General features: G+C 34.9%; 1 protein-coding gene across 2 annotated transcripts in view; it reads left to right on the top strand.

The window, feature by feature from the left end:
- The window catches only part of ebf1b (EBF transcription factor 1b), a 100,729-nt gene extending 91,394 nt beyond the window's left edge, over positions 1-9,335 (top strand). Inside the window, exons 15-17 of one of the 2 annotated variants that reach the window (XM_053478403.1) lie at positions 2,680-2,874; positions 3,942-4,010; positions 4,940-9,335. In XM_053478403.1, coding sequence (XP_053334378.1) covers positions 2,680-2,874; positions 3,942-4,009 — 263 coding nt within the window. In that variant the 3' untranslated portion in view covers position 4,010; positions 4,940-9,335. The remainder of the gene's footprint in view (positions 1-2,679; positions 2,875-3,941; positions 4,011-4,939) is intronic. The other variant, XM_053478405.1, reaches the window with a different exon arrangement.
- Positions 9,336-13,832: the final 4,497 nt, after the last annotated feature.

The following is a 13,832-nucleotide window of genomic DNA, read 5'->3' as shown; positions in this document are numbered from 1 at the left end:
ATAGGCACAATTTATGCTTCACACCAAGGCGAGGCCAGTTGCAACATAGCAGAGTTCTGACATACAAAAGAAAACCAAATCATACAGGAATTCTGCATCTTTAGCACGCTCCTTTCATTTTCCTGTACACTCCGAACATTAAATTCACATCTGCTGCTCTAAAGGTTTAGATTGATGTTCTTATTCTTGACTGTGAATAACTAGGTGATACAATATTCTCCAAAGTAATTGACACTTAATTAAATCAATAATCTAATTAGAGTGGTAACAATTCAATTCCACCCTTTTGTCCTGCCATGTAAGCATCTGTTTCAAAAGCGTCCTCTGGATGCTCTGCATCAATTATTAGAGCTGGTGTTCTGATTTTCAGCAATTTATTAATTTGGTCATGATAAATAGATTCTGTTATATCGTTGCACATGCACATGAAAATAATTTATTAAAATTTAGAGCAAGAGGAACATCTAATTAATTGGTTAGACAGAAAGCATTGCATCTGTTGTAAATGAGACTGGCCATGGAGCATCTAGAGCAGACTTATGTGCTACAGCTGCAGTCAGGTAGATGTGGCTAAGTTGTCTATGAAATTTTATTTTCTAACTAGCTAATGTAAAGGGATAAAATTAATGTATTTTTCCTTAACAAAGCTTATACTTTAATAATGTATAGCCAATATACAATTGTGTATGTGCAAGGCAGAAGAATGATATCATAGAGGTGTAATGGGACATACTTCTGCTGTCACTTCTGTTAACACTCTATTGTTCATATCAATGGGAAGGGTGATGTTAACTTTTCAGAAACGGCAGGAGACTGTGACAACATGCGTGCAGACTCTGTAGAGTTCGTTGAGGTTTCTATAAGTAATGAAAACGAGGAAGAGAGGCTTATCACATAGTGGGAGGTCAGGGTAGAGGCCAGCCATCCAGATCACCTTAGGCCAGTGTAATGACTACCCTCATGTGAGCCAGTTTCTGTTTAGAAAGGGAAGCTCATTGTGTTTTTCCTACATGGCAGATCATTGAATTTCCTCAGTCTAGTCCAAAAAGTACCAAAGGGAGAAAAGGTTCCCCTCATGGAATGCTGCAGAGTCAGTCAATTGATTAACAAAAATAAGGTATATAATATACTGAATCCCTGGCTTTAACTGCAAGGTCACTCCAACATGATCTTTAAGAAAAATCCAGTCTACTGTATAAAGAGTTTCATTCCAGTTTAACATCCTATACAAAACACAAAGATCTATAGGATCTGTATGTTCTCAGTACCTGCGATCATACAGGCCCCTCTTTTGTGTTGAGGACTGCTTGGCAGGACTCAACTCACCAGAGGCCAAACCGTACTGTGCATCTAATCTGGTTAAGGGTGAAAAGATTTTCATCTATTTTGGACAATAGATCTAATTGGGGAAATAACTGGACAGGTGTTCCTTTCTCTGTTTTAAACAGCTATATAAAAAATCCACAAAGAGGTGTCCACAAGGTGGATTTTGAGGTCTGTTCTTGGATCTTTGTAAAATGTGCACATGCTGAGAGGCTGAGATAGAAATGCAAACATAGACAGTAAGACAGATAGGTCATGGGCAAGAGTGTCCTGACTTAGCAGACTGTCCAGCTCTACAGTGGTGAGTGGTGAATTAATTTAGATTCTCACAGGTGACTTGTGTTGCCTGCCACAAAGTTTGACCATAAGACTGAGCACCTTAGTATGCACTCCTTTTGTGGACTTTTCCTTTGTGGAAGCAAAAAGGAGCCAGCTATTTAAATATGCCCATATCCATCAGAGGTGAGAGGACTGCTTACTTTCTTCTCAAAGTGACTTTAAATTGAAATCCTTTTAAAAGGTGAATCTCAAAAAGCATCTTTGCTCAAGACCAAAGACACCCTAAAAATATCCAGATTCAGCAAAAGTAATGAGGCTCGTGGCAGCATGTCATTAATAACTTTGGTATCCTTAATAACATCCGGAAATAAATGCTTTGAGAACCAGTTTAAAACCCTCAAATCGAGAATCAGACAGTTACCCTAATCCTTCATCAGAACTAGGAATACTCCATGTAGAACCTCTTGTTCCAGTCTATTTAGTATAATATGTCCAGTAATAAATTACTTTCCTGGAACAGATTAAAGAATGTGGTGGTGTTTGAAATTTGAGTCCCTGTTTCAAAACCTCCTTAAATACTTTCAAATTCTTAGTGCTGAATATTACTACAATATTGACAAAATATACTGTATACATAAAATGTTTAATATTACCAAAGCATGTTAACTTTTCATTCCTTCTTCTTTTCAACTTTTCTTAATTGTTTACTTTAGTAACTTTGTGGTTACTGGTTACGGTCACAGTTGATCAGGAGTCAGATGATTGGATGGGATGCCATATATTGGGACACCATGCAAACGAACATTTTCACACCAATAGGCAATTTAGCATATACGGTCTTCTTACTGCCATGTTTTTGGACAATGAGGAAAGGATAGGAGAACCCAGAGGAAATACACCAAAATATGAAGAAAACACGACAAACGTCACACAGATGGAAACCTAAGCAAAGGATCAAACCAAAACTGCCCTGTCTCCAGGGCAGTGAGGCAGCAAGCGTAACGCAGAATTATTTGTTAGATATTAATCTTCTCTTATCCCTTCCATTAATATTCTTGTATGTTTTTATTCCCATAGTTGTTCCTTCCAGTCCAACCATGGCCTCGTCCACCAGTTTGCCGTCAAACTGCAGCAGCTCCTCTGGAATTTTCTCCTTCTCTCCAGCAAACATGGTGTCAGCAGTGAAGCAGAAGAGCGCATTTGCTCCTGTGGTGCGGCCACAGAGCTCCCCGCCACCCACATGCACCAGCACTAATGCCAATGGCCTCCAAGGTACAGCTGATAATTTCTACATTCTGCAAAAATAGCATAATATTAAAAGACATTCTAAAAAGATGAGACATTAAGGAGTAATATAATTTACAGTTCTGTAGAACAGTTTTGAGACACTCCTCTTCCAAAGAACCAGGCGTTCTTGTATGTTTTAATGCTGTCTTGAGGAATAGCTCTCCAGGCTTCCTGGAGGACTTTTTGGCCTTTGTTTCTAGCAAGTTATTGTGAAGAATGAAAGAAAAAATGTCTTTGTGACCTATGACCTAATCATTCAAGTATTCAATAAAAATTCGTCTATGTCAAGGTATGAATCAGTGAGAAATAGGTGCAGATGATCAGGCCGTTGATTAGTATACTGTTAATACTGAATGCTGAGTGGTTAAAACAGATGAGAGGGGAAATGAGGTTGCTGCTGAAGTTGTTAAATCATTTTTTCATTGTATCTTTAGACAATTTGCAGCGTTACATAGTAAAACATTTGTTTCAAATACTTTAATTTAATTTACATCATTAAATTTTATTTAATATAAAGAAAGGAGGGGTGGCATAGTACTGTAAAATCATAGTAGAGAAAAATTAAGCCTAAGAGTTTAGTTTAATCATTTCCTGATAAACATTTCCCATATAATTTTTCTGATGAGACATACAGTATAAAAATAAACCTTTAGAGCTAACAGTTACTGAATGATCAGTATAATGACTGGGATGGAATCAGATTGTCACTGCTATGCTGCATGTTCCTAAGGAATGCATTGTGTCACCATAACCAGATTTGTTAATTCTTTTATTTCTCCCAAAAAGGCCTACTCTCACAAACACATGTCTTTTTTTCCGTGTTTTGGCCTTTTTCAGCCCAGTTCTCCTAAATTTCTGAGTTTCTAATATGTCTGAATTGTTTTTCATTTTATTCATATGACCAAAATTGTGTCACTGTCCCTATTTTAGACTATTTTAACAAATACAGACCTAGGTCTGAATTTAATTCTCTTGTTCTCTTTCCTCTTTTTGTATTCCCTTTATTATTTCCTTTTTCTTCTTTTACATTTTCTCTCCACTCCTCCCTTCAGATCAATCTTTTGTGGACTCTAACAAGTACTCCACTGCCAGTGCACTCCAGGGCTTGGCGTTCTCCTAAAGTATGTTTACCCCTCTCTCTCTCATAGGCCATATTGCTTGAAGCTTTATATGTCCTGCTATTTATCCATCCTTTTTTACATCTATCCATGCATCCATTTACCCATCCATCTATTATCCATCCAGTCACCTAGTGAAACTCTTACTTACTGATATTCTTCATACTTTAAACACAAGAACTGAAAAATTTCACTGACCAAAGGTTATGGATAGTTTTAGGTGTACACAGCACATTCATTTTCTGTGTGTTAATACCCATTTCGATTGAAGGTTCTCATAAGAATAGCCAATCAGTCAAAGTTAGTAAGTTATGAGGGAGGAGTTGAACCCAACTGGTACTTTTGATCGTGCATAATAACAGAACACAGTTATGAGAGTAAAAGCTTCCTTTATATCTCTTTACTAATGCTACACTAATGCACCTTTCCCAGCATTTTACTAGTGCTTGGATACCATCAGGGTAAAAAGTTTTCTTAGTCTGTCAGAGCTATGGTTGGAATGCATAGACTTTTTTTTAGTGTTCATCAAATGTTTCAAAAGTTTGAATGCTTTAACAAACAGCGTACAAACAATTAGAGTAGAATCAGTGCAACTGTAATCAAGCATTGTGCATGCACACTTTTAGCCATTTTACCATCACAAGGAAACACTTTAATTTAAAAAACAACAAAGCCACTGGCATCTGCTGTTCTGAGATCATACATCTAAGATAGATTTATTATAGCAAAAACATGAAACATTATTTTATTAATATAGGAAACACAAGCTGTGCTTTTATCATATCTGTCCACTTTACCTGTTTCACTCCTGTTATCTGTTTGTTGCATGTTTCACACACTGCTGTCTCATTATGAGATAGTGAGGAATGGAATGAAATGGTTAATGAACTAAACAGAATTTTTCTCTTTCTTTTACTTTTTCTCTGTTACAGCAACAGCAGGAGCAATCCCTGGAATGATCGTTCCTCCTATGTAATGTGTGTGTGTGTGTGTGTGTGTGTGTGTGTGTGTGTGTGTGTGTGTGTGTGTGTGTGTGTGTGTGTGTGTGTGCGTGTGTGTGTCTGTGTGTGTGTGTGCATGAGTGTGTGTGTGTGTGTGTGAAAGAGAGAGAGAGAGAGAGAGAGAGAGAATGAATTATGGAGAAAGCCCAGGATACACTCTTTCCTGGCACTGGTCTCCCTGTGTGTGTACAGAAGACTCCGGTTGTTGACTGACCCAGCAGTCGTTCTCTGAAGGATCACTTTAAACTCAGGCCCTTTTTTTTAAATAATAATAATTGAAAAAAAAAATTAAATCACCTTTGAAATAATAAAAGAAAACACAACCTGGACTATTGTATAAGGTTTTGATATTGAAGTTTGTATGGAACTGGTAGACAATGTTAATATGATGGGGCAAACACAGCTTTATAGCCCAATCTCCACAAGCAGAACTGTTCAATTTCATTTAAATTTTGCATTTTGGTTTGACATCTGATTTCTTTTTGTGAAAGGAAATGTGAAACATAAAGAACGTGAGCTACAACATGAGCTACAATGTTTCCTATTCATTTTTTTTTTACGGTAAATGAAGGATTATTGAATATAGGCGATATGAAAATATCACACCAAACATGTAGCTTTAATCTGTGTCATTTTCACTTGGAGCCTAATTAATCATAAAAAACTGATTTTACAAAAAGAGAACAGAACTAGTTATGAACTTTAACTGTTCAGATTGTTTTACAATGTTTTTCATGGGAATCAGGGTCACAAAATGCAAAAAAACATATCCCTTTTTATAGTTATGCCCAGCAAGATTTTAAAGGTTTTATCCCACCATATTATCAAATAAGCATCTGAAACATTCAGCTACTGCTATTCATCAAAGACTTGTTTTTTTTTAAACTGTGAATTGTGTTATAGCTTATTACAAACATAAATAGAGAAAGTGCACCCCTTTTTGTTCCACCATTACAGGACCTTGAATTTCAGTGGTTCATTTTGTTTAATCAGCCAACAGCATCAGTTACAATTATTTCTCAAGACATACCGAGAAGGTGATGTACCAGGGCAACAAGCAATCACAACCGGTAAAATAATACGAAATGCAATATACAAATGATTGATTTTCATTTGGGAACATGCAGACTTACGTAGAAGTAAAAAATTAACTGCATTGCTCGTTCATCTCCCTAATGCAAAACATCAACAGGCTTTTGCTTTTAAAAATTAAATGCTCAATTGTGCCAGAAGTGAATGTAATTTTTTTGTGTTACTATTTATTCACACCAGTGGAAATCATGCCACACTGACTTACAATCACTGTCTGCCCTGATTGTTATGGTTGCAATCTTTTCTCACGTATATCAGTATACATGAGGTAAATTGTTTTTAAGTTGTGGATGTAACATGTGTTGCAGCTGATCACTTTCCATTCATAGTTTCTTCCATTCATTGATTTTACCTCCAGTAAGATCTTTATCCTGGTTGGGGTCACTGTGGCTCTGGAAGGCAGTGATAGCATGAATGTCATTTTTTTTTAAATGACTATTATTTCACAGTGAAAAGCAATACAGAGAGAATTGGACTGGCTTATAAATTATATGATGCAAATTGATCCAAAGTCCTTGTGTACATTATCAGTGATAATACAAGAACCATATTCACCTCTAAGCTGTGATTAACACGTCCTGGAATGTACAGACAAATACAACCGTCTTGTTCAGAAAACAAGATAAATAAGAATGGAGATATTACAACTCCGTCACACCCGACAATATCAGCCTTCCTGCTTGTTTTTCAACCATTAACCCATGTCCATACTACCTGAAAACATTAGTGTTCCACATAATATTTCATGTGACGTACTGGACAATTTGAAATCCAATTTGAGTGAGTGGAGCATCTAGGCTGAGACACATCTTTAGGTATCTCAAATTGCCTCTGGGTGTGGTTTGCAAATATCAGATTGTGTGTGTTTATTTTACTGTTCAGCCTACATGAAGGAAAACTGATTCCAACCTGGATATACCAAAAATCAGATTTGGGCTGGCAGTCTGATCTACTCCTTAGCCTATGGCTGTGAACAGATACTGATTGCGTTTCAGTGTGGCACAGTTCCTACAAGAAAGTACAATACAGAACATTCACCTCAATTTCAGCAGTGAAAAAGATTTTCCCTGCTGATTGTTTCTCATTAGCTCAAGGTTTTGTTTTTCAATGTGGAACATGTCACTAATGAGAAGCAATACTATTTATCTGTAATGATTTATTTCACATTACTTTCATTGGCCTTTTTTATGTTACAGTTCTCTAAAAAATATCATTCTCAATCACTATCACTTTCATAATCTATATTTTTCTGTAGAATTAGAGAATCCTACAGAAATGTAAAAACAATAATAACAAATGCCCATCTAAAGCTTTAAATCCCTCAGAACTTGTAAATCAACATCAAACTTTAAAAACTGACTATGCATCAATAATCAAACCCAAAATGCAATATTTCTATTGTTTTTTAAAAAAAGTTGCCAAGCTTAAACCTCCACTCACCATCTGTATTTTCATTGCCATTAGTTCTTACACAACCATCCAAAAACATGATAGCTAAATGCACAAAATAAAATTTTACAGCATACAAAACAAAAACAACAATAGTTTATAATATCCAAAGCCAATATACACAACCCGGAGGGATACACACCCTCAAAATCTTTGAATTGCTTGTTGCCACCATTTATAAAGTGTTTATGAAGGAATGTGCTTTTTTTTTTTTTTTAGTTTTGCCATTTCAGATTAAAAGTTTTTGTGAATTTTCCTCAAAAATTTTTTTTAAGAAACTGTGATGATATTTGCTTTTTGATTTGTAGAATACATTATATCCTGAGGGAAAAAATGTTGAATGTCAGAACGTGATGGGGAAACTTTTAGCGTTAGTGTCAGCTTGTTTAATGGGATAATGTTAGACATATGCTGTTTCTAATTAATGCAGGTGTTTACCTGACCGACCTAAAAAGACATCAGAGGGAAGGGATAATTAAGGGAAATTAAGATAAGAGCAGATTGAGCACTGTGAATATTATAGACCCCTCTTACCAAACATAGGATATCGCAACTAATTAATGCTATATTTTTGTTGATTTTTTGTGTCTTTGTACAAATTGATGAGTATGCAAATTTTTTTTGCTAGATTTTCCTTTTTATTTTGCCAAAGTTATTGTTTGAAATATATTTATACATCAGAAAGAAGGCAGCTTTATACAATTTTCACTTATAAATTTGATCTCATGGAACATCAATATTGTATCAAAATGGATTATGTAAAAATACCCATCTATCATAATATATGTATCATTAGATTTTATACATTGCTCTTATTCATTGGTCTTTATTCATGTTTGTTATGCTATGATGTGCAATTTTTTTTCCACATTAGTTGTCTAAATTTTTGTCTATACATTGTGATTATGTGTCCTACATCAGTTTCATGTTCAGGATAACATTGATATTGTTAATCCCATCCACACGAGGCCAAGGGTTTATTTTTATACCATTTGTAAGTTAATGAAAATTTGTCTTACATTTTTATGTTAGATTTTTGTACCAGGTGGCAAAATTTGTGAAATATTAGATTCTTGGAACTTACTCACTCCATGTGTCACCTGAATATACATAGTCTTTATTTTGCTTTGCTTTACATTTCTGGGATGTTGTTTTATGCACGTCATATACAATATCTTTTTAATTATTCATGTCCATGTTCAAAGTTTTCTAACATCCACCAGCAGTTAAAATGCCTTAACAATGCAGAGGCTCACCTCCAGTGTGTTGCTGTTGGTTTTGCTGGGGAGGTTGTCCAAAAGTGCAAAAAAAATACTTAGTTTGGTTTGATTGTAAAGGTGTTCAGAACAGCACAAAACCCCATTGAGATGATGTGTTACTGATGGTTTTGTAGAATTCCTGAACTGCCATTTCTTTTCACACAAAATATTCTCACATTATATATAAATAATGTAATCATCTGAGACTGTTTCCTACCGGTAAACTCACCATAGATTTTTTTTCCCGTATTTATTTATTTATGAAACCTTTTCCAAGGCATAGCTTTCATTATTCATCATGGTGGAAGATACCTTATAAATTGACACACAAATCCAATTTAAAAATTATTTTATTGTTTTGTTCCCAAAATTTGTTATGAACTGGACACAATGTGTGTGTGGTTATATATTGCTGGGGATGGAAATATTATAAAATTAAAGCTACTGTAAAATGATCGTTTTCTAATAAACTTTGAACTGTAAGATAACTTTTCAACTTTCACAATATTTAATTAAAGTTCCTTCTTGTCTGTGACCATTTTGTTCTGTGTTTTTATTTGCATGAATTTAGATCATTTTATTTTGACATCACAATACTATGTACATGCTACATAAAGATCTGAGGCTAACTTCATTTAAGTTCATAAATGTTTCATTTAAAAAATGTATGGCACAATGTTTAGCTCTGCTAGTGTGTCACCATAGCAGTATGATTATGGTGTTATAACATAAATTATAAAATGTGTGGATATATTTCAAGGGCCTAACACATTGTTTTAAATATACACACAAAAAGAGAGAAAATTATATTCCTACATTTAAAAGTCTGGTCATATCAACATGGATTTCTCATACGCATATTAATAATTTAAAGACATTTAATAAAAAAAAATTATAACATAATTTTAAATGATGCAAATGTGTATACTACATTATCCTTCCAATTGAATCTCAGTATACTAAGCTCATCAATATATTTTTTAATGGGAATACATCACAGTCACACACTGTGATATGTGTGTGGATTTGTGGAATTCCAACCCAATCAAAATCCCCATTGGCCAAACACTAAAATGCCTACTCGAAGGTATCTTGGACAACTTTTCCGGATCAATGGAGAGCTGCTTCACCATCTTGAAATCACTGATACCTTCCTGTTTGCCTGCTGCCAAGTTGATGTTACAAGAACCTAACAAAACTAACCCTGCAAATCTGAGAATCAACAAAAACAAGACCTTGGTAAAGAACAACTGCTGCACCAGTGGAAGAATTAAGCTAAAAGCGCCAACCATCAATTTCGTCAACAAATACATTTAGCTAGGCCAACAAGTTACCTATAATTCAGAGATGACGCAGCACAGTGTGGGAATAACTTTAAGAGCATACATAAAGTGTCACAAAAAACATTTTACCAGCACTTTCTGTACCTATGCCTGTAAAATGTGGATGATGCAAGGAACATAAGAGAAGGAGTTACAGACAATGCAGAAAGCAATGAAGCAACAAATCCCGAAGTTTCGAATCAGTGCCAGGATCTAAAATGAATGCATTCAACAGCAAACCAATTTCAAGGATGCCTACAAAGTTGGATGATGCAATGTTCTGGTGATCCTTCAACTTCAAATGACTGCAGGGACGCCCTTGGAGCACTGGTGGAAAGAAACTTGTTGGGAAAAACTGGTATCAACTAGTCAGAAATCATGAACTTTCCAGAAAGTTTATTTTTATTATTACTTTCCATAAACTGTGTCTTTAAGTATCAAGTACATATAGCTTTACCTAATTAACATCAACAATCAGTTGTTATTTTAAGTCACAAAGGCCAGCTGTTCTGGAAAGAACAGTATAGTCAAATGCATTTGCAAATCTCTTCAAGCACTATGATGAAACTGGCTCTCATGACGACCAATCCAGATCCAAATCTCTGCCAATCTATCTCTGCTGCAAAGTTTTTTTAGAGTTACCAGCCTTAAAAATCACCAATTAACAGCACCTCAGATTGTATAGGTATTATGAAGGCGTTACAGATCATAAGTAGCAGACATATCTCAATATCAACTGTTCAAAGGAGATCACTGGATATTTTGGATGCCTTTAGTATAGTTTTCCATAAAAATAAGGAAAGACTACATAGATATAGGATGTGTCCACAGTAGTGTATATGCATTTAGTCATATGTAATGCTTAATATTGCATTATTCCTTTAAATCTCCACAGGTGAAAGTAATTTTATATTTAGATCAGTAATTAATTGCCACTCCAGCTGTGTAATATTTCCCCAATTTTAATAATTCTAATTCATTAATGTATTACCCCCTAATGACACAGAAAATATGCCTTGTTTCTATAGCACATTAATTATGGCTCAGGAGTTATGAATTGCTATGCACTTGCGGTATAATTGATTCACCATTTGCATTTATGATCATGAAAGAAAAAAAATCCTCTCATTCTTTGTGCACATTTCATCTTAGGCACTCTGATCTGATTAGACTATAAAACCTGCTTTCTGCTGACCTCAGAGTGTTTCCAGCTAGGCAAAGCATTGTGGGAGAGTGAAAAATAACAGAGTCTTAAATCTTACACAGTAAAATATACAGTATGACCATATGCATACATTATTAGATTTCAAGCTAAATGCATCTTACATCATACATCTTTGTCTTAAAAGGTTTGTGCAATGAAAATAGATTCTTGTGCAGATTCTTGTGCACACCCCCAGAAAGAGTATTTTACATTACATTACAGTTGAATTGAGATGAAATCCTCAATTTGTGTCCAGATTTTCATGTATTGAGTTAGATTGATTTCATCTTTTATTTATGTATTTTTATTTTTAAAAATAAATCCTTAATTATAGAGTTTTTAAAATAATACATTTTATATATTTTTGTCAGCAAAATACAGTAATATTTGTAAAAACAGGTGAAAATGAAGAAGTTCAAATATATAATTATGTATTTTGCTGACATATATATATATATTTAAAATGTTATAGATAGATAGATAGATAGATAGATAGATAGATAGATAGATAGATAGATAGATAGATAGATAGACTTCTTTAATTTTAACTTATAAATAAATACACATTTATTTATTTATTTTCCCTTCTCAGTTGTAATGAAACCCAAAAATCTACTTTTGTGAACTTTTAATTTTACAAAATCTTAAAATGACATACCCTGGACAGGGTGCCAATCTATCAGAGGGCAGAGGGCACAAATATATGTACTGTACACTCACATACTACAGGATTTGGAAACAGCAATTAGCCTAACTTACATGTCTCTGAACTGTTTCAGGAAACCAATCAAGCACAAAGCAGGTGCAAGGCCACAGTGCTAACCACAATGGCACCATACTACTAGAGACAGCTTAGTGGCTCAAAACAGTTTGAACAGCATTTGAAGCAGCATTAATGTATTAATAAAACGGTACAGTAGGTATAGAGCTCAGCCAAAATGTCTACAGGAAGCTGGTAAGGAAGTAGTCTGGGAAGTCAGCTAAGCAACCCAGAAGCTACTTATAACTAGGGAGGATCCACAATTCAAAGGGGAGAAGCTATTTATGAGAAAACCCTAGTGCAGACAATTAAAATTGTTGCACTATATGAGAAGAAATGGTGAAAAGAAAGACATTAGGATGAATTAAAAAACAAAATGCTACATTTGGTTTAAAATAACTTTATTGAGAGGTCATCCCACACTGAAGCTGGGTGATACATTATGTTGTGTTAACCTTGGGCTCTCTGCTACTTTTCTATCTATCTACTTTTAAATAATGAGTTCAATGGTTATCTACTGGATGTTCAAATATGTTTACTGATGTTCTGATTAGCTTGAAAGAACCCCAAACCCCAGAAACACAAAACTACACACTTTGTTTTCCAACTGTGATGACATGGGTGAATATTTTGCAGTGAGAGTAATACATGTAATTAAGTGATAGTGCTAAGGTATCCATTAGCTAATGGATGAGTGCAAGTGGGTGTGTGATGATTTCACCCCTTCTACTTAACCCTTGTGTGTGTACCCCCTCACCAACACTATCACCCTTGACTTTGTCTTTCAGAATCCTACTATTCTCTCATCCTTCAAAGACAGAAATGAATAGAGAAAAAAATAGGGACCCATGCAGGACATTTTCTGATGGGACCCCTGCTGTAAAAAAAAAAAAAGGAAGGAGGAATAACGTTTTGTGTAGCTGTTTAGGTTTTGGTAGCTTGGAACTAGAAATGTCCTAAAATCAACACATGGGACACTACTTATAGCAATCTTGCTGGCTAAATAGGAGATGAAGATGCTTTACAGTACAAATTGAGCATCAGGTCATTATGCACAAAAACAGAACAAATTGAGCATGAGGTGTAACATGCATTCTGTTATGCTGGAGCGCGTTTGGGCTAAACTGCTTAGTTTCAGTATAGGGAACTTGAGATACTTAAGAATACAAATAAATTCTATACAGTTTTCTGAATCCAACTTTATGGCAAGAGTTTGAGGAAGAACCACATACAGTATGAGTGTGTCAAGTCACTTTGCATGCTTAATTTATAATTAAGTCCTGAGAGCTTAAACTGAAGACCAATTACAGATATTGTATTAATTCAATTCAATTTTATTGTATTTGTTTATCATTTGTAACATCGATCATTGTCATATAGCAGCTTCACACAATCAAAAGAAAAATATGTAAATGTGCAATATGGATTAAAATGATCAGATTGTTCCTGAACCCAAAGGGTGACGGTGTCGAGTAAAATCTTCCTAAGATGGCAATAGGATGAAAACCTTGAGAGAAACCAGACTCAACAGGGAACCCATCCTCATTTGGGTGATAACATACTGCACACAGCAGGAACAGATGTTGTGTTTAAGTTAATATGAAGTCCAGTTTGTTATTAGAGACTCAGGTACCAAACTGTAAGAAATTCCAGTCTTGAACTACTGAAAGACTAAAATCACAAGTCCTCAAAGAACTGCTGTTTGCATCAGCTGAGATAAAAGTAAGATATGGTCACA

This window comes from Clarias gariepinus, chromosome 19 (genome assembly GCF_024256425.1).
Source record: "Clarias gariepinus isolate MV-2021 ecotype Netherlands chromosome 19, CGAR_prim_01v2, whole genome shotgun sequence".
In the NCBI taxonomy this organism is placed as follows: Eukaryota; Metazoa; Chordata; class Actinopteri; order Siluriformes; family Clariidae; genus Clarias; species Clarias gariepinus.
The sequence above is the reverse complement of the archived record's forward strand: the minus strand, read 5'-3'. Positions and strand labels throughout refer to the sequence as shown.